The 26,523-nt window shown below is 37.8% G+C and overlaps 1 protein-coding gene across 3 annotated transcripts in view; it reads right to left on the bottom strand.

Moving 5' to 3' along the window:
- LOC143880292 (putative LRR receptor-like serine/threonine-protein kinase At1g06840) overlaps window positions 1-26,104 on the bottom strand; it is a 114,928-nt gene extending 88,824 nt beyond the window's left edge. For 2 of the 3 annotated variants that reach the window (XM_077383148.1, XM_077383147.1), the window contains exons 1-4: window positions 15,534-15,680; window positions 4,370-4,513; window positions 4,213-4,284; window positions 3,561-3,632 (exon numbers count right to left, since the gene is read on the bottom strand). In XM_077383148.1, coding sequence (XP_077239263.1) covers window positions 3,561-3,632; window positions 4,213-4,284; window positions 4,370-4,513; window positions 15,534-15,598 — 353 coding nt within the window. In that variant the 5' untranslated portion in view covers window positions 15,599-15,680. Of the gene's footprint in view, window positions 1-3,560; window positions 3,633-4,212; window positions 4,285-4,369; window positions 4,514-15,533; window positions 15,681-15,790; window positions 15,863-20,339; window positions 20,488-25,811 lie in introns of those variants that run through there. The other variant, XM_077383149.1, reaches the window with a different exon arrangement.
- Window positions 26,105-26,523: the final 419 nt, after the last annotated feature.

Genomic DNA, 26,523 nt, shown 5'->3' on the forward strand with positions numbered 1-26,523 from the left:
ACCCTTTTTCTCATTGTCGTAATCCCAAAAAAATCCAATCTGTCATTTGCCCCCCCCCCCCCCCCCCCCCCGCCTCCCCACAAAAAAAAGGCAACCCATCCCTAACCCTATTGCCCCTTCACTTCACTATCTCCCCGCACTTGCACCCCATATAACTGTCGCCCCACCCTCCATACAGTTTACATATGTTCGGATACCCTTTTTGTCTTCCAACCATCATATTTTGGGTTTCTTTTGGATCCTCCCTCATCATCTAAACCCTTAGTTATTTTTCAAACTTGTGTTTGGCGAATCCGGGCTGATGTGGCAGCTGATGTTTCCATAGTTGGTTGAGGTTGAGGTTCTTGCCGGGTTCTATCTTTATTTCGGAGTTGCATGGTGGTGTGTGGGACAACATATTGTTCTCCCTTGTGGTTTTCTTTGTCGTCGTTGTTGGCACTTTCAGTTACATGTTGTTGCTGATTTGTTTATTGTTCCGTCGTCGTTTGTGGTTTTCTTTCTTAATGTTAATATCCTCATGGCTACACCTACTTCGGTTGCCCCCTCTAGTTCTTCTTTGTTAGAGGTTCCTATGGTGTAGATGACCTCCATCAAGTTTGATGGCACTACTTATCTTTCGTGGCGTCTAGGGCTGGCAATTTCACCTGTGAAAACGGGGATCCACACCGCACGGGACGGGCCCAATTTGGGAAGGGGCGGGGACAGGGATGGAAAAATTCCCCGAAGCGGGGGCAGGACGGGGACGGGGATGGGGATGTAGCTGGGCCCGGCCCGTTACGAATCCCTCAATGTTTTAGTGTTTTTTATCATAAAACTAGGAACATTAAACATTTTAATAGGTTACTGATAATTGTAAATACACTAACTCATTGTCTTTTTATCATTTAAACAGCTGTCAAAACTCAAAAGTTATTACAGTTTCCAAAGAACTCTTTCAAGCCAATTTAAAAAGAAAGGACAAGCTGATTTCGATCAACTATTAGAACTTGCAGTGCCAATATCATTAATTATTCATTAGCCTTATTAGTCTTTAACGCATAGGACTTAGAATTAGGGATTCTACTCTAGCTTTCTTTTTTCTAACGAGAACAGAGAGAGAGGGAATGGGTTTTGGATATTAGGGTTTTGGGCCTCATCTTCGTGCTCCACCACACGCCACCACCATCTCTTCGGACTTCAGGCACCATCCATCCTCCATTTCTCCACCCCCATCTCTTTCTCTCTCTCTCTCTGAGTTAGAAAAAAAAAGGGGGCTTTGGACACAATCGGTTCTCAAAACGACAAAAAACAAAACAAACAGAGCCTTATTAAAGATGTAATAATTTGATTCCAACAATCTGTTTGAGGGGACGGGCGGGGATTTTGTCCCCGTAGCTAAGAAGCACGTGTACTCTCTGGAGGCCCACGCACCTATATCGTGTGCGTATTGGGTGCTGGTGCTCTTGGGTACTCTTCGGGTGCATACCGAGTACTCACCAAAATAGCAAACAAACGAAAATCCAGTTTGGAGGTTTGGGTACAAATCGGGTGCGCACCCGGTTCGAATTAAATCGAAAATTATAGATTTACAATAGAGGGGTTGTCCCAATTAACAAAAGGCCGGGGTGAATATTTCAAAATATCTATAATATATATATATATATATATATATATATCCCGTAATTAAAAACCTAAAAAAGTAGAAGTAATATTAGATTTTGGTGATGTTATTGTTATTTGATTGTTCTCTAATTAAAAAAAAAATATTATAGTCAGCATAGCCCCAACGTACACATATCCAATTTTTTTTTAAAAATCACGTATCCGCGTACCCTTATCATGTCGTACCCACACCCCGTTCTCGTATGCATGCTTCGTTGCCCAGTAGGGTAGGGTGCGAGGTTGGGATGTGATATTTCCCCACGGGGAGGGGATCGGGATTCACTGCCATCCCTGAAGCGGGGAAGGGGTGGGGACGAGGAAAATTCCCCGGAACGGGGATAGGGACGGCGACGGCGACGAGGAATGTAACATCCGGCCCCAACCCGACCCACTCCGTTGCCAACCCTAGTGGCGTCGAGTTGTAGCGTCCATTCTCTGAGGCAAGGGGAAATCAGATTTCATTACCCAGGATCCTCCTCCTATTGATGATAAGCCGTACAATAAATTAAGCCAGGAAGATGCTATTATTCAGGCACTTCTATGGAACATTATGGAGCCAAAGATTGTTGGACCGATGATGTATCTCCCTACGTCCAAGGCTGTTTGGAAGTGTGCCGAGACTCTTTACTCTGGCACCAACAATCTAACTAGGATATGTGATATGTGATGGGTACTTCTTCAGTTACGGCATCTCCGAGCACCCGATTTGTGACGCTCTGTGAGCAGATGGACATGTTTATGTACAGTGCTGGGCACCATGAGGACTTGCGGGTAGTATAGTACTTGGACTCTTTGGGACCCAAGTTTCTTTCGATTTGTCAACAGACTATTGGCTCGGGCACTTTACCTTCTCTTGACAACTCTATGAGGGTCCACAATGTCGATAACCTCTTCCACTGAGCGATCAACTCTTGCTGCTCAGTTTAGCTATGACTGTGGTGGTCGTGGAGGCCGAGGTCTTAAGCGTCGTGGTCGTGGTGCTGCTCAGGACTCAGGGGGAGGCTATGGCATTGGAGGCCGTGGATCCCGAATCTGCACTAACTGTGGTTTGGAGGGCCACTCTATTGATTTCTGTTATGACTTGCATCCTGAGTTGCAACCTCCTCGTATGTTGATGCTTCTATTGCTACTTCGGAGAGCTCCTCTCCACCGACTGATCCTACAAATACCTAGGTTGTTTCTTTTGCTGAATATGGAGTTGCTATGTCTGAAAGAGAAGGGCAAGCAATCGACTGCCACTTTTGCACAAAAAAATAGCACCTCTTGTTTCCTTACTGCTACATCTTCTAGATCCTGGCTCATTGATTCAGGAGCCTCAAATTACATGAATGGTAATTCCACCGTTGTTTCTTCTTTCGAGTCAAATTCCTCCTCTGGCCATATTAATACTTGCCTGATGGGACTACATCCCATGTATCAGGAGTTGGTGTAATCTCAAATCCCACTGGCCTCACTTTATCTTCTGTTCTTTGTGTTCTGAAGTTTCTTTTTAATTTACTCCCTGTTACTCAGTTGACTAAATATCTAAACTGTTTTATTTCCTTTTTCCCTTCTTATCGTGTGTTTCGGGATCTAAAGACTGGGAAGAGGATTGGTTTGGGTCGTGAGATCGTTGCCCTGTATTATCTTGAGCAAGGCAGTGATGGTGTTGCCCTATAGAGCTCTGTTGATGCGTATCAGCTAGTGGATGTGTTCACTAAACCTTTGGGATCGGCCAAGTTAAATGATATTCATCATAAGCTCGGAATGTATGACATATATACTCCAGCTTGATGGGGATTGTTAGATGTATTGTGTAGTATTGAGGGTATATTGGTCATTTCTCCAATACTAGCCAAATTCGCGGAAAGCCATTTCAAAGATAGAAAACAACAATAAAAGTTGGTTGAATACAGAATCATTGCAAGGATAGAACATACAGTATGTGCAAATTTGGCATTGTAGATAACTCCAGTGGAAGATATCCAGATAAGTTGTTATTGTCCAACAGCCTGTAGAATCCACGAAATCTTGTCAGTAACAAGAAGTCAAGAAGCATGAAAGCAGCATACACATTATTATTATTTTGAAAATTGACAATTTTCATTAATATTAAGTTTAGCAATCGGGACCAGTAGTCCCATCCTGCAATTACAAAATATTAAGGCAGACTGGACCGACATGCCGGATCCAGTCCAAAGAGATAAGTGGATCATAGACATTGGTTTGAATACATCCCTGAACTACACAAAAGGCATCCCTATACTGCACAAAAGACAAAAAGACCATATTCTACACACTATAAATGAAAAGCAAATGTCTAATCATATGGAATAACTGAAACTGGGAGCTAATAGAGTATTGTATAATTTATACATGAGGGAGTCTAGACTCTAGACTCACAAGCAGGCGCTCTTGCAAAAAAGGGAACAAATGGCGCCTCCATTGGTCAAATCCCATTTAAGATGGCACAAAAAATCAAGATCATAAATGTTTGTAGTGAAATTTGACCAATAAGGGCGCCCTTTGCCCTCTTTTTTGCAAGGGCGTCTGTGAATCGCCCATTCCTCTTTAACAGGAGCAAAAACTTACAAGTGAACAAGCTCTGGCAATCTGGAAAGCTCGGGTGGAATTTGCCCACTAATCGAATTATTGTTCATGTGGCTGCCAAAGAGGAAAGAAAGAATTTAGATGAAAATGGTTGAATTTTCTTTCCAACTAACATCAAAATTAACTAAGATCCACTTACATGTGCTTTGTTTTGTTCAAGTATGCAAATGAATTTGGTAATGATCCTGATATATGGTTTTGGTCAATTTGGATTCTATCCAAGTTAGGAAGATAACCAAGCTCATCAGGCAAAGAACCCGATAATTGGTTTCCACACAAAAGCCTGCAAATGCAGAGTAGAGTAAGTAAATGAGTGAAGAAATAAATCCTTCAAACATGTGTTTTGAAAATTCAAAATCATGCACAAGCAATTCAGCTTTTTAAGAAAGTGCTTATCTAGGGCTACCTCAAGAAAATCAGAGCAAAAAAGATTTATATCAATGTAGAATACCTTTGACCTCAACAGTAGTACATCCATAGGCGACCAGAAGTTTTTTAAGACCAAACTATAGCCGAGATACTTAACTAAAGAAACAAGTCAACTTTTTAAGAAAGTGCTTATCTAAGGCTCCCACAAGAAAATCAGAGCAAAAAAGATTCATATCAATGTAGAATATCTTTGACCTCAAGAGTAGGACATCCATAGGTGACCAGAAGTTTCTTAAGACCAAACTATAGCTGAGATACTTAACTAAAGAAACAAGAAAAGAAACATAATATCGTTCAAGCAATATTTGAGATGTCCACGGGCAAGCAGTGACCTCTAAAAATGGAGCAGAGAAGTACTTATATGTAACACTGTACATCAATTAAGGTGGGCGAAAAACTGCATATTTTTTACTAGATGTACAATCCCGGATGTGCATATGTGCCTCTCCTTGTGCAATACGCACAAGGGTCTACATTTTTCGCAAGAAAGCCCCAGTTTCTTAGAAGTTGAGTGAGTTTTGGGTTGAAATACTAAAATTGATTTTATGTACTCATGGAAGAAAAAAAAACACATACAAGAATATTTTCAAGCAAATCACATTTAAGATACTCTATCGAAAGTTATATATTTTGCTCAACCATCTCGATCATGCTTGCATCGTACAAGATGCCCTTACAATACCCTTTAACATAGGTCAATAATTATCGTACAAGATGCCCTTACAATAACCTTTAACATAGGTCAATAATTTTATAAGGTTTTAATTTGAAGGTTAACTAGTAAAGTGTGATGCCCATGTTTATACAAATAGAATTTTTTATCAATATCAATGCAATGAGAGTTACATTATTTGAATGACATTTTTCTGTCCATAATGATATTCAACTTTGGAACTGCTTAGAGACAATTGTGATGGTCATGTGTTAATCATGTTCATGACTGTAACAATGGCTGTGAGACAAATGAATGGCAATGCGCTCATGCCAAGAAATGTGGGAATACAATTGATCGATATTATCAAATAAGGCATGCCAATTCTGTGTCTATTCAAACACCTGCAATGACGACCATCAATTTTATGAAGTGCCACCTTCCAACCTTGATGCAGGGGCAGCCATCATTGTCATGGGCATGGATTTAAATTTCGGTTTCGGTTTCACCCTTGGCTGAAACCGAAATTTCAGCCCAAATCCGGTAATAAAAAAAGCATTATTTTACTAATTCCCAAATATCGGCCGAAATTTCGGAATAAAAAATTTAAAAAAAAAAAATCAATTTTTCGAAATTTCAGCCAAAATTTTTGCCCGAATTTCGGTTTCGGACAAAATTTAAATCCATGGTCATGGGAAAGAGGCAGTAGCAGCCTTCTTTCTTTTATTTTCATTGGCTATTTCTTTTATCTTAATTTGGGGTGTTTTGACAAAGTGATGGGGATCATCAAGTTAAGTCAGTCATTTAAATAGGTTGAACCTTGGGGACTATCACTTGGTTAGCCTTTTACATTATTCACTTTAAAAGTAAAGTGTTTTGTACCTCTAAGATTAGATAAGCTTCAAGGAATATGATTGTTTTTAGGGCTACATAAGTATTTGCGGGGAAGTTATGAATGTAATAGGGCATTTATGGAAGATTAAAGAAAACAAGGAGAGTTTTCTCCCCAAACTGGTTGTACAACCAGAAGGCACCACCTTGAAGCATTTCTAGTTTTGCTTTTACATCCTTTATTTCCTTTGGATATAATCTATTCAAATCTGCTCCTTTTGTTTTGGTGTGTCAAACTGGTATAAGATCCAGGTTCGATTCACATCGCTGCACATGATAGACGTTGTGCCATGTTACATGGATTCTTCTGAATGGGCAACATACCAATGTCGGACAAGTGTCGGATTCCAAAACTTCGTATTCTTTTATCAATTTTTTCCCAAATACTACCACCATAACTTACAATTACTGCATGTTTTGAGTTTTACCCATCCAAATAGTAAGTTCTTTAGATGAAATAAAACATAATATTTACTTATAAACTATTAAAATTTTCAATATATTACTTGTTATAACTATATAATTATATAAAAAATTAAAATTTCAGAATTGATAAAAACATTTTAGCAAATCCTCAAATCTTTCTTTTAGATGTAGTGGTGCTCGTGTAAATCAAGCACAACAAGAGGACTGTTTGAATTTAGAAGAATAGAAGAGCATCTGAAATGGGAGATGCAAAACTTACAGCGCTGAGAGTGAGCAGGGGCCAAAATAGAGACATCGTAAAGACACCACAATGAAGAGCCCATTGGTCATCCGAAATGAAGCATTGGGAAAGACAGTAATCATGAGCTAGAGATGGATAATCCTTTTCATGAAACATTGGGAAAGACAGTAGTTCTTGGCCACTACCCTCAGCGACCACTTAATCTTATTCTTGTTTCTACAATTGGAAACTTGAGCAAGAAGGTGAAAGATATGATGACTGATATTCAAAGCATTAATGTGAAGGTTCAAGCAAATATTGAGGAAAGGCATGCTAAATACAGGGAACAGGCCAATAAGCATAAGCGAGATCTCAAGTTTGAAGTTGGAGATCAGGTTTGGATGTTCATTTCCAAGGAGAGATATCCTGGAGGAAAGTACAAGTTGAAGCCGAAGAGGATTGGTCCTTGTGAAGTGCTAGAGAAGTTGAATGATAATGCTGACAAAATATGTTTGCCGTCTAGCATGAACATCAATGACACCTTCAATGATAAGCATTTGTCTCCTTACTATAGCCAGAACGAAAATTTGAACTCGAGGTTGAGTTTTTTTAAGTGTGGCTGATGTATAGTTGAGTGGGATTTTCTGAAATCTCATAGCCATCCGAAGGTCCAGCATAGACCTAAGAGATTGAAGGGGTTGAACGAAAATTTGATGAGTGACCAGGACTGCAGCTCAATTGAAAGTCTAGGTCACTGATCGAAAGGCCAAATCCTCGATCGACAGATCCAATTTTTGATTGATGGGCAGTGAAGAACCGTAGCGCCTATAGAGAATCATGGTCAATTGATGGCCTGAATCTTTGATCGATGGAGCAGACCATTGATTTACAAATTCAGCTGTTAATTGATAGGCAGCGAATAACGGTAGAGAAAACTATTTTTGCAAGTTTTATTTTTAGTTTTTGTTTTCATTAGATGTTTCCTTAAAGATTTGGGAGTCTATTTTCATGTAATTGCCTTGGAATAGAAGAAGTTGTTTTAGGGTTTCTATAAAGCATTTAAAAGGGCGGCCCAGTGCACGATGCTCCTGCCATTGTGGCGTCTGGGCACGGCTAGATGTACGCAACCTTGCCCCCGCCGCTTTGCAGAGAGTCTGTTTCCGTGACTCGAACCCGTGACCACCAGGTCACAATGGAGCAATCTTACCGTTGCGCCAAGGCTCGCCCTCTCTTTAAAGTGTTTATAAGCCTATAGAGTAAAGAAAGATCTAATGGGGCTTTTGACCAGTTTTGAATAGAGAAATTTTTTCAAGAGTGTTGCAGCAAACAAAATTGAATTATTTCATTGTTTTTTAGAGTTTCACTTGAACCCAGATATATTTCTCCTGTTGCTTATTTTCAAATGCAAGAACTGAGTTCCTGTCTCCTAATGATTGGTTTGTTTTTTTTAATGGTCCGAATGATTGGTTTCTTCCCCATGAAATCGAAAATTAGCTTCTGTAGCCACCACTACTCTGCAACAATCACTTTTGCATTACCGTGCCAACATTATTAGCCGCAGCCAGCTCCTTGACCTCTTATCTGCTTTCTATGAAATGCATTAGTTTGAAACTCATACACACATGCAGGCGAAGTTAGAAGCTGGATCTCGTTGACCGCAGATGTGAAAACAACCAGTTACTCCAAAAGCTTAAGCTGTTGGAGAAGGCGTTATTTATTCTTTTATACTTTAACACTCCCCTCGCGTGTGGCCCCTCTCTTTTAGGGTTGGCCTACAAGTGACACATGTGGCCCCTCTTTTGGGTTTGGCCATTGCATGTGGATTTTTGCTATCAAGGAGGTTTGAACTCAGGACCTTTGGCTCTAATACCATGTGAAAACAACCAGTTACTCCAAAAGCTTAAGCTGTTGGAGAAGGCATTATTTAATCTTTTATACTTTAACAACAGAATACCGTATTTCTACTCATGGTGAAAAGGGATAACCCCAAAAACATGATGTAAGCAAGATGCAACGTCTTGAAAGCAAGGAGTGTGGGAATCTGGCATGAAACTGTGAGAAAAGGAATACTTATTCTGATCGCCATCATCCTGGACGTATAATTTCCAAATGCTTTCATCTTCCTGAGGCTCTGGTGGGTGGCCGAATAGTAGGACCAGGAAATCAATGAGGATCTCACCTAAGTGGTAGAGGTGGAGGGTGTGGAACTCATCATACTTACTAGGCAAAACCTTCCAGCATATCCAAGTTGTGATAAGATTGCTCAATCCAGTCACTCCTGTACAAATGCTATCCAAAAGTTTATTCAAGAAATCATAGTGGCTGCTCTTACAAATGGCATTTCCGCAGCCCTCACTGCTAGTGATTTTTCAGGTAATCATAGTAAACAACTTAGGATCAATTAATTTCAATTGGTGCAATGATTCAGGTGCCTCTCATATGACTGAGAGTGAAATAAAATCTTTCTACCATTATAGAAATACCCAGTGATTGCCAAATTGTTATGGCTAGTGGTGATCTTTTACCTATCTTTGGATGTGGTATTGTTGCCCTTCCTACCCCTCGTAGGCAATCCCTTCAATCGAATGATGTTTTCTTTGTCCTTCATCTCTCTACCAGTTCACCTTTTGTATGAAAACTAAAAGAGCAAAAATGTTTTGTCCCATTTTCTTCCAATGGTTGTGCCATACAAGACATGTGATCAGGGAAGGTGATTGGAATGTGGCATAGCCCGCGAGCGCCTTCACTTCATCGATGTGAATAAGGAGATAATTTCCTACTCTTATTCATCTGCTAATTGCTTCTTCATTGCCAGTCAATATTTTGTAGTTTCTATGGCATAGACGATTAAGTAATCCATATGGGGGCAGATTTAAATATATGTTGAATTGTCAAATAATAATGAATAAAAATACTTTTTCGCATGCCACTTAGTACTCTTCTCATTCTGACATTTGTACTAAGCTAAATTACTCAATTATCCTTTCCCACAAGCACCCATGCTACAAAGGCACCGTTTGAAGTGGGTCATAGCCATGTGTAGGGACCCTAACACATGACATAGCTACAAGGATATCACTATTTTGTCACTTTTATTGGCGATCATACAAGATTCTGGTGGATATATCCAGTGTGCAAGAAATAGTATGCAATGAACGTATTTCCTGTTCATGTAAAATTGTTGAAAACACGATTTGAAATGGCTATTAAAACCCAACTCTCTGATTAAGGGGGTCAATACCTTTTCAAGAATTTCTAAAAATGGAGCTCGAGAACATTTTTAATGCCAGTTTTTTATGTGCATGCTCCACATTACCTTTGGGGTGACGCAGCTCTCACACCTAATCAATTGCCAGTTTTGATGTGCCAAGAGCTAGAATACTCACTCCTATGTCCTCTGCCCCTTGTTTGTAATTTGAAGATATCTTTTTATGGTCTCAAACAAGCTCCATTGCATGGTTTGAAAATTTTCGCACAATAGTGGTTAACCATGAATCTGAGTAGACTACTTCGGACTATTCCTTGCTCACACATCGTAGTAAATCAAAGACCACTAATCTTCTTAACTATGCCAATAATATCATTATCTCTGGTAATGATAAAGAAGGAATTAGATGCCTGGAATCATTTCGTCAGTTTTCATTTCGAATGCAGGATTTGGGACTCATCACATACTTTCTAAGCCTAGAAATATCATGTTTAGAATGAAGCGCTCTTTCTTTCTTTTTGAAAGGTAACGATTTTTATTCAACCAAACAAGAAGAGTTCATAAAGGGGACAAGCTGTCCCCCAACTGGTTGGTGCATGTTCCAAAGTGATTTGTTGATTTCATGATACTGTTTCTAAACCTTCAGCTGAAGCGAAATAATGATCAATGTCAGCAATATCAGGGAATTGGTCAGGTTTTGTGCTCTTCACTTGGACATTGGCATTATGCTCCATCCATCAGCTCTTCTTTATGGTGATAATAAGAGTGCTATTCAAGTTTCCAATAATCCATTACTTCATGACCAAACCAAGCATATTCAGATGGATTGATAGCATTTTCCATTTATGCCTCTTACCTAAGGTACAATACACAAAAGGGTTATACTTGTAATTGGCCAAAGATGTGGCCAAAGATGTGATTATAAATACATGGAGAGACAAGTCATGGGATCGACTTGGAGTCCCCCTTTCTCCTATTTTTGTGTGCATGCCTTAGGTATAAAGACCCCCCAAAGAAATCCATAAAAATCAGAAAAAGTCCCTTCCAAGTGCTCGGTTCGAAACAAGGGCACCACCAAATTATTCCTCCCCAAAAAACGATCCAAGCAGGTTAGATTCTCCTTTTTAACAAGCCACGGGCTAAGAGTTCTCACACATCAACCCAAAAACAGGTTTTTTCTAAAAAAAATAACAAACAAAGCAGAGTGCCCCTCCCCGTAATGATTGAAAAAGACATAAATACTCCCCCCCCCCCCCCCCTCCAAACCCCAACTGACATTTAAATACATTTATCTCCTACACTCCATAAGGATGAATGGCCGTATCAACTCATGTGCCAAGGGCCATGCCCGATAATCGGCTTTAGAACTGGACTGAGCCAAAACCACGGTTTTAAATTTCGACCGGAATTTCGGGTTTCGGTCGAGAACGAAACCGAAATTAGGTACACACGAAACCGTATATAATTTCGGTCGAAATTTCATTTCCCCGTAAATTTCGGCGGAAATTTTAGGGATTTCACCCAAAAAGTAGATTCTTTTCCGTTAAATAATAATTTCCTGAATGAAATTTCGGTAATTTCAGTAATTCGGCTGAAATTTTCTATGGAATTAAACAGTATTTAACTGATTTCGTGGATTTCGCCCGAAATTTTGAAATTTCAGTTTCGATGACGACCGAAACTACTCCCGAAACCGAAATTTAAAACCTTGGCCAAAACAGACTGTTCCTTGCTTCCCCATGTCACGAGATTTCCACGCACAAGTGTGCAGTATTCAAACGTGGGCCTCTGATCACCAACTAATCAGGATCCACATAGGCCTCTAAATTCATAAGACCATGCTTAGAAATAGTAAATATTTCTCAGGGCTTGATTTTACCTGAGTATCTTGAATATGGCCTCCATGTGAGATGAATATGGAGTGTGCATGAACTGACTCACCACAGTTAACATAAGCAATCTCTGGGGACGTATATGGGACAGATAGATAAGTCAACCTAGAAGCCTATGGTATCTTCCAGCCCCAACTGGATCACGAGTATTGTCCGGATTGAGTTTGGGATTGAAGTCAGTGGGTGTGTCACTGGGATTTTAACCAAGCATTACAGTCCCTCGTAGCAGGTCCAGAACATATTTCTGTTGAGATAGACAAAGCCCCTTTCCTTATCTTGCAACCTCGATAGATATAAATTTATGTGCCAGGCAAGCCTTTTTTTCTTCCACTCTTTTCGGTAGTTCCCAGTGACAATGATGTCATCCACATAGACGATCAAGGTTGTAGTTCTTCCATTGGCAGATATAATGAACAATGTTTGAACATATTGACTGAGCATACCCAAACTTTAACATAGCTTGATGGGATATCTCAAACCAGTAGGCTCCCGGGGATAGCTTCAGCCCATATAGAGCCTTCTACAACTCACAGACTCTTCCTGCAATGGACTTATCAGAGGATACAAGACGTACGTCCATGCAAGGTTTTTCTTGAGAGAAGAGAAAAGAGAGGAGAATGAGAGAAAGAGAGTGAGTTAGGGATTCCTCCCCTTCACTTACGTATTTATATAAATGTGAAAAAGAGTCGGCACATATACACTTCTAACACTCCCCCTCAAGCGGAATGTAGATGTCATATATTCCTAGCTTGTTACAAATATCATTTAGCTTTGCTTTACTCAAGGACTTGGTAAAAACATCAGCTAGCTGATCCACGGATTGAGTGAAGGTAGTGCATATCTCGCCCTTTTGGATTCTCTGGTGTATGAAATGACATTATGTTATAAATTCCGTTTCGTTCGCCGTTTCGTTTTGGCAACCAGAACGGGACGCTTCGGTGTTTCGTCTGTTTTGTTCTGCATTTCGTTCGAAACTTTTAGTTTTGCTACGACAAGGGAAAAATTTTTTTAACAGTTAAGAATATGAAAGAAATTCCAAAAAATTCAGAAATTATTACAAAAATATGAGAAATAATTAAATGAACCAAATACATAAAAAAGACATCTTTATGACTTAAAAAACAAAGTTACTACAACTAATACATAAAAAAAAGAAAAAAATGCATCTCTAAATCACATCTCTCATAGCATAGCTCATTAGGTCAAGTAACTCCTCAATCTTCCTAAGGTGTTGGGACTTTAGGATCATCATGGTGGATCGTCTGGCTGAGGATCATCATACTCAACCAAGTGGTAAACCTCGTCGTCGCAGTCACCACCATCTCCAGGAGTTACTTAATCAAAGAGAAAGAGAATTACTTAAGGAAATAAATTTAAAGAAACCTTGCAACTTATCTCCTTAAGTTGAAGCCTTTGGAGGAGTCGGAGAAAGTAGAAGCCTTTGGACATAGAGGAGATAAACCTTTGGGTGTTGAAGCCTTAGTTGGAGGAGATAAGCCCTTATGGAGAGATTGAAGAAGCTTGAAGTGTGTAGTTGAAGCTTAGAGTAGAGAATAGTAATTAGGAAAGTGTAGTAGTGAAGTTTGTAAGAGAATGTGAAGGAATTGTTGGTGGTAAAAAATGGTTAGAAGGGTATATATAGAGAGATCTAAGGGCTTTTGGATGCAAAAAGACGTCACATACCCTTCCAACAGCTATAAAACGGTCAAAAATGAGGGTAGATTCAAGGGTAATCTCAATCTTTTGAGCATTAACGTTCGTCGAAGATCAAATTAAAAAAAATTCTTTATCTTTTTCTATTCAATAAATGAGAAAAGCCCTCCTTTCCTTACTATTTTTACCTTATCGTCTGTTTGAAATCCAACTAGAAAATAAGCTTAATCGTAACAAAGGTTTAAAACTAATTTTGCCAAGTTTTCTCAAAACTGTCAAGTCAAGTCAAGCGACCGAGTTTACCCGGGCATGGGGGTGCCTAATACCTTCCCCGAATGTAACTATATCCCTTACCCAGATTTTTGTCAAGACCATGGCTAAAAACAGAGTTAATCACGGGTTCTAGGCCCCGACCTAGATGGTAGCTTTGGTCACTGCTTTTTCTATGAAGTTAGGATCTTTATCCCTAGTTCATCAGAAATTCAGACAAGGGTCCTAGGCCCTAACCTAAGCGGCGACTCTGAGAATCTCTTTCCTGTGAAATTCGGATCTTTATCCCAAGTTCACAGGAATCGCAGACATTTACAAACACCCCCTGACCAAAGCAAACAAAAAGAGACAACCAAACCAGCCAGCAACTCACATGCACAAGCAAACACACCCCCAAGTGTGGGGAGATGGCGGGGAAGCGCGTCGCACGCGGCGCACCACCCCCTGGCAGTCCAAGATCCACAATTGCTGAGTAATATTTTAAGTTGATAGTCCCCACCGGTTAGTTATTGAAAGACCAACTTACATTATTTAAGTTATGACTTAATAAGTTGACGGTCTCCACAATTTTAAGTGATTAAAACCCCAAAAATGAAATTCAAAAGAAAAGGGCTGCTAGTGCTCCTTCCTCAAGGTTATAATGGTGCTTCTGCACTAGAAACTGACCTCTTCACTCCAATTGGAGGAGAATGTGTGAGTAGTTGTTATTGCAGGGTGTTTCTTGCATTACAAAGTAATATTATTAGAATTAGTTTCTTGTATAATGTAGACATATTGGTTTTTTTTTTTAATGGCTATAGTCTTATTGTTATTAATCTTTTACCCTTATATTTTGCAAGAAAATTTTCCCATTCAGCCATATTATGAAAGTACTTACCCTGACATTTGCACTTGTGGACATTCCTCTTAAACCAGAAGTCCAGAATCAATTACCATGTATAAGGAGAAAAGCTCATAGTATCAATTCTTGAGATGAAATTTGCAAACGATGGAGCAATATTCCATTTAGATGGGTGGAAGAATAGTCCAATAAAAAATTATTAATCGTCTAACAAGAGAAAGAATGGGTTTAAAATGGTCTCTTCCAGAAAAAAAAAGCATCAAAAAGAAAGAAAAGTGAACAAAAGAACAGAAATCCTATATTGTACAGATCATATGAGATCCTCTTTTAGCCGATTTATTACAGCCATGAGAATGACACGAGATTCATTCCTCTAGATATTAGCTGCCATGGTTTCCAAATTTGGCAGCTAATATCACTGAAAAAAGTCAACTGTTGCATATGTGGAAATTTTAAGAATTGGGATTGCATACTTTAGACTGTTTTATCTTTGTAATTCTTTAACTTTTGCATGAAATAACTCCATCTATTAATCAAATTATAAATACTCAATACTCACAAGAGTACTAGATGTGAGCTCAGAAATCAAGAACAAGCACTAATTCTATTCCTATATCAGTTTAAACACTTTGTTTTGTCTCTATTTTGGTTGCAGAAGTATTTATGTTCCACATAAATAAAGTATGATCAGCAAGTGGCTATGAGAGAACTATATAATAATAAGACTTGGAAGTTCAAAACATACATATGTGCACGTAGGCAAGTTCTTGCAACATATTACGACAGTGTACTATTTATGAAATAATAGCAATTCAACTTACAGGAGTTTCAACGACTTGATATTGCCTATCTCCTTTGGTATACTGCCACTTATGCTGTTCCACATAAGTCCCTTCCAACACAAAGGACGAAAGCATAATATTGCAGGAATATTTTATGCAACATTGATTCATACGAACGATTTTTTAAACAAATAGGACATCTAGAAAAGCTTTTTTTGCCAAGTTATATCTAGAAAAATTGAAAATTGCTCTGCGCAAATTTTTGTTTTATCATTCAAATCTAAGTTATGCCTTACAATATTATCAAATGAGATAGTTGGCCAAGTTGAGGATCCAAACTCCCTGAGAGATTCATATTTAGTAGCTGCCTGCAAAAGAAAAGCCAAGGCATTGTTATAGAAAGTTGAATGATATGTGCTGATCCATCTGATCCAAGTATTTGCTAACATAAAATTTTTGTATCTCAAATTGATCTTTCACATCAAAAGATAAAACCCATCGCCTAATAAATGTTTTTAAAATTATATTTTGATAAACTAATCATTTGTTAAAATGACAATACACAAACATTTCATTTATAAACAATAGTCCATGTTTTCCATTCTTCTCTTGAGAACAAGGTTTTAAATTTGGGTTTCCGTCGCCGCGGAAATGGAAAAGTTTTGGTTGAAAACTTTGATAGAAATTCTGTAAAATCACGGAAACATAAGGAAACAAATACAAATGAAAGAATTTTATTATTAAACTTCATGAAATGCTAGAATATGCACAAATACATACATAGAAACCATCACACAAGCAAGACGCCATCCATAATGGTTTAATAGCATAGAATACCTAGTGACATGAGTTTTTTTTTTTTTTTTTTTCGAAAGATCCTCTTTACACTAGGGAAAAGGGATACCTAGATCCTCTTTAATAACATAGAATACCTAGTGACATGAGTTGTTGTGCATTTCTGATAATTTAGTGCATGCCACATTTCACAAATAATTTCGGTGGAAATTTAAACCAACTCTTGAGAACATGTAATTTATTGCTTATTAGAAAGGACCAGCTATAACCTAATAATTTTGAGCAGCTTTCTGCCGCTAGTTTTGAAAATTTAAAGAAGCCCTTGGCTACCCAAAGGCTGCTTGATAGCATCCAAGGTACCATCTGTACCAGACTCAAACTAACCACTCAGACCCTTCAACATAACTGGGAATCCTCAAGTCAAAATATTGGAAGCCCCCACTCTTCAACTATCAACCCTCATTGAGTACATATCAGAGGACCACCAGGGGTGTTCAATCGGTTAAAACCGAACCGAATGAGCCGAAATTCACCGAACCAAAAATTTTCGGTTACCTAAAAACTAAAACCGAAACCGAAACCGATTTACTGGATAACCGAAATGAACCGAAACCGAAAAATACGGTTCGGTTTTCGGTTAGTTCGGTAAAAACCGAATGGTGATTTTGACACAAAATACACAAAGTACAAAATGCACAGATGTGACGAGAAATAAAGAGACATTAGTCACATAATATGAAGCAAAGATAAAGAGGAAGATAGAACTATAGAAGTGATACATTCACATGTTTGCCTGATCCTTTCTCCCTTTCCTTTTCCTTTGGATCCAAGCCCTAATCGCGGCTGAATGTGGAATTGCCGTATTGGGTTTTGATGGAGCAATGGAGGATGAATGTGGGATTCGATGGTGGCCTTTGGGGTTTTTGGTATCAGTAATGGGGAATGCCAAAGTGGGTTTCTGAAAAAGAGAATGAAAACTTGGAAGAAATTTTGGTGAAATTTCACCCAAATAAGTGAATAACATTGTTAGAACTAAAATATGGGTTTTCATATGCAGACCTTCCTAAATCAGCCCTTTGTTAAACTAGCCCTTTCGTTGTCATATGCAGACCTTCCTCTACAAGTCACGTGGGTTGTCATAATTTTGTTGGAGAATGTGAAAACCAGCCCATGGTTTTGAAGAAATGTACACAAAAGCTGCCAAAAGTCAAAAGCATTATTAAAAGAATACTTAACAACTAACCTAGGGCTGAATTAACGCCTAATTAATCTATATGGACAACATCAATAATGAGACCTAAATAGCATAAATAATTGTAAAAATCATAATTAAGCAAGAACTAAACCTCATACAAATCAATCAAAGCGATAAAGATTCGTAAGATGAATTGATAATAGAAGGATTAGTCTGAAACTAGGCCCACGCATGCAACCAATTAAAAGAACTAAAAGATAATGTAAGACCTATCGATTAGATGTAACAAAAGCAAGAGAAATTAATAATAAACAATGAAGAAAACAAAAAATATATCCAACAGCAGAAATTGGGTCAAAACAGTCCAGAATTAGACCATTGGGGTATTTTGGTAATTTCTTTAAATCTGGAAATTGAAGGAAAATGATGTCCAGATCTTAAGTAAGGGGCTTCGGTAGGTAAAAGAAACGTAATTCTAGGGTTTAGGTTCTGATTTGATGGTAAGTTTAGGCTATGGATCTTTAAAAAGGGTTTTCGGGCTTGAAAAGGGTAAAACTTGCAATAGGATTCAAAAGGGTTTGAAAGTTGAGATTCTTGTGAGTTTTAGGTGATATTTAATCACTAAAACAATCCCTCAAAAATCTCAAAACAAGATCTTGTAGAACAAGGGAGATCTATAGATTTTGGGTTTTTCTAGTTTTAGGGTTAAGAACAAAGAAAATAGAAAATCTGACTTACTAACCTTGTTTGTGCTGATTTGATTGAAGAAATAGAAGAGAATAGATGAAAGGAGATGAGATAAGATGGTTCCAAACCACAAGAAAAAGAAAGAAGAGAAAAGCCCAAATTTCTGGCTTCAAGCAAAACGTCAATTCTATTTAATATTCAAAAAGTCCCAAACATTGCTTTCATAAGATGTATTTATAAGAAAAGAAATCTTAGAAGATAACTTAAAACCTAACAACTAATCTCACCATTCATCTAATCCAAAGTAAACTAAATAAAGTTAAAATCTTACCTAAAATAGTAATCCCATAATATACCTATACCATTTCCTAAAAACACTCATAACTTGCTCAAATCACATCCAAATCATGTAATCTTAGGCTTATTAGATAGGTAATTGAAAAATCTTTCTAATAATACCAAAAACACACCCAAACGAGTGAGATTTGATGCTTAAAAGGTAGGCTACAAATAAAATGACGAAAATAAAAAATAAAAAATAAAAATGTTATGTCTGTGGCCCATGCTATACTCTCCACCATCAGTCTCGTCCACGTCTGTGCTTGTAAACTTTGAATCAACGTTGCTGATGTCCCCATCACTCCACCTCCCAAATAAGTTTCTTTAAGGCTCCCTAGTTGAATTGAAGGTTCTTTAGTTATGTTCCTCATACAAAACCCAAACCATAGTAAAAGGAACCAAAATCCACAAAATATGATCTTTCACATTGAAAAACAGACTATTTCGTTCTTGGACAACATGTAGAAATACCGAAAGCACCAAACCAACCAAGAATGCCTTTCCACGCTTCCCTAGTAAACAAATAATGGATGAAAAAATTATTGCACAACTCTTAAGCCTCTTTACTAAATGGCACCTTTCTTCTTCAGCATACTCAGTGTAATGGTCTTTTGCCAGTTGTTAGCCCAAGGGTTCAACAAGTACTATGAAACCTGTTTTTTGAGGATCAACAAACCAAATTTGATTTACTATGTTGTATTATTGGACTAATGATTTTGGTGTGCAGAGTGAATCTGTTTAAGTCCATAGCAATGGTCATAGCTATCTAATGGTATATCAAGATAAAAGGACCAAAGCAACAATTCAAAGAAGGTGCTCACTACTCAAACGTTGGATGAAGAGCCAAAGCCAATATCAAACGTTAAGAAATCTTGAAGCTAAGGCAAGATCCAAGATACAATTGATCGTGAAGCACTGAAGATCGGAAGTGATTTTCTTCAATAGAATGGAAAATAATTTCCCTCGATAATCAGCAAGTCCATGGCATTTTAAAATGATTTAACACTATCTAAATGGACCAAGAACTCGAGCTGACCCTAGTCCAACAGGCTAGTGTGGTGTTCACACACATTGGAACCCATACAGCACTTTAGTTGGTCAACAAAAGGTATGTCCGGAAGACCGAAGGAAAGGAAGGTGGAATTTATTTAATAAATTCCCAAAAACTTTGCTCGGTCGACCAAAGGATAAGCTTGGTCAACCAAAGCATAAAGTCGAAATTTACTGAAAGATTCCAATAACTTTTGTTGGTCAACCAAGAATGCTTGGTCAACCATGTATGTGGTCGGTTGACTGAAGCATATACTCGGTCGACCGAATATCTTATGAAGTATCTCTCCACCTCGGGGGGTTGACATTATACCACCTCGGTTGTTCTCTTTATCAAAATGGGACACTATAACACTTCAGCCCTGCAGTGTTTATTCTTAATAAAATCTTTTATTTTCCCAAAAACAAAAAGGGAAACTGTGTACCTTATAAGGATGAGGTGGGTGATGCATCTTTTTTTTTCTTTTCTTTTTTTTTCTTTTTTTTGATAAGGTAATCAATATATATATAAGAAGAAAAATTATAATGAAAACAAAACACCCTTTTGCCCCAAATAATTAATTCTAATTTGTTTCAAGCATTGGGAGTTTAAAAAAATAAGGCAATGGTCCAGGAAAGAAAGCTTATGATTTGGTGCTACAAAATTAACAAAACCCATTCTTTTAATGCTAAACCTTGGGACAACAATCCCCTTTTTGTAACCAGCAGTCAACAAGAAATTCAATAACATAAGAATTAAGAAAATGGGAAAAGAAAAATTAAAAGTATCAAAAGCATACAATTCTTGAACATGTAGATATCCATCTTCCAATATCGCATTAAAGCACAAAACCCCTCTCCAGTTTGATATACAAGGATCTCCCTCAGTCCAATTAAGATGGTTTAGAGGATCATTCAACCTGCCCCTGATAGCTTGCAATGCAGAGGCTGCAAATCAATACAATTGATCATTATAATTTCAATTATAATGATAAAAAATCAATTAATCAATCATAATGATAAAAGAAATCAATGTTTCGACAAATCATACTTAATTGATCATCCCTATACTTTAACATCGACATAAATCAAGCAACATATGTTATGAAACAAGGATCCTCCAAAAACATGGGATATGACTATCAAACAATGATACTATGACAAAGGTAAGGGATTTGCTTAGGTACTGATGATCCATATCTAATTTAAATTTATTTTCTTCGAAGCCACAAAAAATGCTTGTTCATGGTACCTGCCAGACATGTTATTCTTGCCTAGGATGAGGCGGTTCAGCTCCTACGGCAAGAAGATCCATTTCATCCATGCATTATGGTAGAAACTTGGAAGGGCTATGACTAATAAAAGACAAGGGTCTTTAATCTATTATCATGTCATTTAAGTGGTTGAACCAAGTGTACTCATCTTAATTTCATATGTTTGACTTGGGGGGTGGCGGGCTCTTTTATGCTTGATTTGCACAAACACTAGGTGTTTAAATTTGGGTCATAAATTGGTTTTAGTGTAGGCGAACAAAAGGTAGTACAATAATTTATTTTTAGTGATTTTTTGCAGGCCCCTTCATTTAAAAGTTAATAACTTGGGTTTTAGAATGTCTTCTGGGTTACATTAGGTCCCTCTAGAAGTTAATATGAAGAGCTAAGATGAACTCAAGAATAGATACGATTTTGAGGGATATATAGTGTTCTTTTGATGTATGTTGCGGAGTCTTTTGGGGTGATTTTTTTAGTGTAATGGTACAAATAGATGATATGATGCTATTTGATCATTCATCAAGTACGCTTATTCAATTGTTGGATGTTTGGAGTTTAGAAGTTTCCCACGATTAGAATAAGAGTATTTTTTATACAAGGCGTAGAAACTTTGATAGAATCAATTACGGTTATTATTACAAGTATGCCACCAATTAATGCCCAATCCTAACTACACATGAAAAACATAAAGCAGTAATATAAACCGATATAAAGCTACTTAAACTGCCTACCCTATCTCTTAACACTTGTTAAATGTAAAGAGAAGAGTGAACTTGTTGTGGCCATTCCAATTCTAGATTGGAAAGGACAACAAAGATGAAGTATTTACACGGTGTTCTTCTCATGAACATAGCCACATTTTATTGGCTAAACCATAGTTCTTTCATAAGGATGTCAAACACTTTACAGGACAAAACATGTACATGTTTTCTGCAGTGATGGTGACCATCTTAGTTCCCATATTCTAATTTTAAGTGTCTTTTAGGTGTCTTCAAGTCCCTTAAGTTATAGGAGGGATTCCACGGATTTTTTTTTCCCAATATCACTTGATTTCTTTAAGTGGTATGTGCTTAAAATGGAGCTCACGTATTTATGAAGAAAATCTTAACTGAAAGGGGCATTTAAGCCATTTGTAATTAATCACTTAGGTTGCTAAGTGACCACAATGGCCCATGTTGCAACATAAGGGAGTCCTTGTATTTGTGGGACTTAGAGTGGGTTAGTTAACATGATGGGTTTGAAGAGTCCTAGTTTATTTGTAATAGGATTAGATAGAGTCCACGTAATAGGAGTCCTTAAGTCATTCAGAATTGACCAGGTCATTTGAAACTTGCTTGTTACTATTGGTGGAAGAATATGAGTCCTTAGAGCGATACGAATTTAGCTTTAAGGAGTCAATGTAAGATGTATCTTAAGTCGATACAATTCCAAAAGGGGGTAGAAATTGGTGTTTACAACTTGATTTTGGTGATGTTTAGGAGCAAGGTTTTAAATTTCAGTTTAGGTTTCAGTTTCAGTCGCCATGGAAATGGAAATATTTCAATTTCAGAGGAAATTTCAGTGGAAATGTTGTAACATCACGGAAACGTATGGAAACATATGCAAATGATAGAATTTTAAGATGAAACTCCAGGGCATTCAAGAATAAGCTAAAATACACACCTAGAAACCATCACATAAGCAAAAAAAAAAAGTCACAATACAACATCAACCCCTAGGGCTTGTTCTCAGTTGCAGCAAGGAAACGGAAACGGAAAAGAAAATACCCCTCGTTTCCGTGGAAAGTGGGTAATGTGGTCGTTTTGTTGCCCGTAATCGGAGAGCGCTGAGAAACCCGAACTCCAACGTGGAATCCGAATAATCCGACGTGGAGGGGGTGTTTCTGCGAAAACAAATCCGTGCGGTAGCCTCGGATTCGCACGGATTTTCCTCGATCACCGCCTCATGCTCCTCTCGAAAACAGAAGAGAAGTAAAAAAAAAAAAAGCCCAAACCCCAAATCCATCAAGAAAAGCACGAAGATCCGAAGCTTTTACCCATCTCTTGAAGATCCGAAGCTTTACCCATCTCTCTCGTCTCTTGAAGATCCGATGCTAGGTCTGCATTTTTTGGGATTTCAAAATGGAAAAAAAAAATGAGGAGCAATCTTGTCTTCAAATAGAAACGATCATAACCAGAAAACAAAGAGAAGGGAAAACTCTATGTTGTCTTCAACCTTGAGAAAACGATTTTTCTTTGTTGTTTTCTTACTCAGAAATACATAACAAGGGTTTGAAGAAAATCTCTGCCCTAGTTTCTCTTCCCTAATTCGATAGACACTTTCCAAAAAATCTCTCACCTCTCTCCAAACAGAAGAAGAAGCAAAACCCCAACCATCGAAAGGAGAAGCCGAGCTCTTTCTTCTCCAACTGAAGCTTGCCTCCACTCCTCGAACAGGTACGCATCCTCCTCCTCCCTTTCTTCCTTTTTTTCATTTTTTTGGATATTGGGTATGAAATCTCTGGTTTGCTATGGAGCAATGGGATCTTTGGTTTGCTATAAACCCTTGCATTTTTTCGTTGGCTTATAAACCCTTTGGTTTGCTGCAAACCCTTTCATTTTTTCCTTCGCCTATAAACCTCAGGTACGAAATCTGTGGTTTGCCATAAACCCTTGCATTTTTTTTTTTGGATCTTTGGTGTCTAAACCCTTTTAGTTTTTTTCTGCCATTTTTTTGCTCTTCTCATCTCTGTCTAAGCTTTCTAAACCCTAGAACTTTTCATGGATCATTTTTCTTTGTTGTATTTTTCTTTTTTGTGCCATTTTTTCATAAAACCCTCGTTTTTAGCTGTAATCTATGCTTTGGAGCCCTCATTTTTGGGCTGATGTCTGTTTTTTTCACTTATTTGGGCTTATCTGTGTTTATCCATTTTGGGTTTTGGAATAAAAATTATTTTTCTGATTTGGAACTGTGATATGAGTTTTTTCATTTTCGATTTGGTATTTAGTTGTGATTGAATCGTTTGTTGTGAACTCTTATTATTGTGTGTGATGGTTAACCACAATGGTTTATCTATTAATTGCTTCATGATCAGCTATGTTTATCATTTGTAGAGTTTTTTATTAGTCTGTGATACCAAAATTATCTTGTTGTCGATCTTTTTTGTGTGTGATTACATGGCTAAGCTACTAGATGTACTGTTAACATGGAGGTGTTAATGTGGGTTTGTTTGTGGTGGTGTTAATGGGGGGTTTGCTATGTTGGATTTGATGGGGATCCATCTTATTATGTTTTATTGGTGGTGGTGTTAATCAGATCCGATTTTTTGCAGGGGAAACCAATTTCTTATTCTCAATTCTCCTTCTCTTTTGTGTGAGTTGGCTGGCTTTTTCTCGACATGAACCCGAAATTTTGGTGGAAATTTCGGCCGAAGTACTGTAAAAAACCGATTCTATGTGGATTTTGTTTCGGTGCAACCCAAAACTGACATATTTCGGCCGACACGACATGTTTTGGCCGATATTTTAAACCATGCTTAGGTGTCCTAATCCTCCCCTAATAATGAATTTCAGGGTGTTTAAAGTATCTATAAATTGTAAAAGGCCTATGTCCTTAGCATGATGATTTGATTGAATAAAATTGAGTGTATAAATTGTAAAGGCCTATGGCCTTAGCTACGATGATATGATTGAATAAAATTGAGTCTATACTACAAAGCTTAGTTGGCAACCATTGCCCTCTCTCTCCTGTTTAAGGGAGGATCAGTCATACCTCATTCCCTTTCTTTACTTCTACTTTCTTTCTTTCTCTTCTTTGGCTTAGATCAGCCCCTCCTTCCACTCACTCTATCTCTATCTCCCAATCTCTGAGAACACCTGGAGCTGGACAACTAGAGCATGAAGCTCAGCACACCACTCTAGTTCCGAGAAAATAATTTGCGAACCCCATATTCATAAAACTTTGGTATCATAGGCTAGGATCAAATGGCTTATCGGAATAACGGGTTATGACTGGAAGATCTTACCTTATGGATCCTGATCAAGACGCTATGAGGATTAGAGGAATACAAGGATTTTACGGAGTTAATGAATGAGAATGTCATAATTGGGTATAAGCATTGGATATGTATTGATGATAGTATAATCCGGACGATGACCAAGTGATTTGCGTTACTAGTATAACTTTGGATTGACGTGATTTAGAATAGTGGCTCACACTGATGGTGGCTAAACAAGCATACATGAGGCAATTATCTTCAGTCATCCAAATCCAAGCTTGCATGGGAGGATTGATGACGTGACAATCACTTGACTTAAAGCAACGAACGAGACCCGCATTGGTGATCCAATGACAATTCTAATAGTTGTGACTCACTCAAGTTAACTAAAGATATAGAAAGCAATCATCATCCTTCAGAGTTGATTCTCTCATAAGTTAGCCTATGAACACCATCTAGTGATCAAAAGGGCAGCATGTGTTATCCAAAATGCCTAGAAGAGGCGAATGATTCAACATAATCAACAAGAAGAGCTTACACAACAACTATAGTAAGAAAGGTAAATCCGAGATGATACTTCTGTCGAGATGGGCTAAACGAAGTCACCAATCATAATATTTAGATCACTGATAAACTTGCACTAATGGTGAACCCGAGTGAATGAGAGCTGATGAAGCAAAGGATATAAGTTTCTTTCTACCTAAGCTAATACGTACTAAGCATACCTCTCAACGAGAGTAGATACCTACGGAGAACTAAAATGTAATAAGAAAAACAGAAAAAATGACTTCAAGATGTGCAAAAGGGAGCCAGAAAGGGAAAAACATAATTTATAAAATTCTATAATAGAGAAGAATATGCATTCAGTACAAAGCTAATTAAAACACATGGGAAATTACACCTAGCAAGACATGCTAAATTTATAATAATGATCAAATTATAGTGAGGCATGCATCCAAGACAACCTCAAACGAAACTTCATACAACACGTTTAAGCAGAATAACTCAAGTTCAAGAAAATTCACCTTCAGAGGCAGCAGTGACCTGAGCTCCCACACGTAGGATAGAGCAACAAAAAAAGACAGCTAGAATTGCTCCAAAGATACAAACTCTAGCTCCAGCCATATTGATAAACATCCAGATTCTGTAAATTACTGTAGAGAAAAGAATCCACGCTCTGCCATTGGAAGAAAAACCAAACCACCGCATTCAGTAACACTTCGCAAGGTCTGATGCCATGAATGGCTTAGAACCAAAATTTCACCTATGTTCCCTAATATAATCAAGCTAACATGCTTTGGATAGCTAAAAACACTATAAATTAAAAATAAAAAAAAATCAAGCATATGAACTAATATTTAATTACTTATACCTTTGACCAGAATCCTATAGTACATACACCACCTAAAAATCAAGAAATCACTTAAGAAATCGATTAGGACTCGTTCATACACCGTCCTCAAAATGACAAAATTTCATTCCACACTGGGTCAAAATCACTTAAGAAATCGATTAGGACTTTAAATCACTTCTACATTCCACCGGCATAAGACTTTTCTCCGAAGAACTTGAAACCCTAGAAAGACAACGGATTAGACGGAATATCCACCATTTGTGGATGTCTGGCCGTATAACTAAATGCCAAATTTGAAATTTGCATGAGATTTCGATTGTGATAAGAACTTTCTCGATTTGACTGATGCGAAGATAAGTGAAAGGCATTTTTTGGGCGGACTG

Source organism: Tasmannia lanceolata, unplaced genomic scaffold (genome assembly GCF_043159265.1).
Source record: "Tasmannia lanceolata isolate RefF3 unplaced genomic scaffold, GAP_Taslan_0.1 ptg000006l, whole genome shotgun sequence".
In the NCBI taxonomy this organism is placed as follows: domain Eukaryota; kingdom Viridiplantae; phylum Streptophyta; class Magnoliopsida; order Canellales; family Winteraceae; genus Tasmannia; species Tasmannia lanceolata.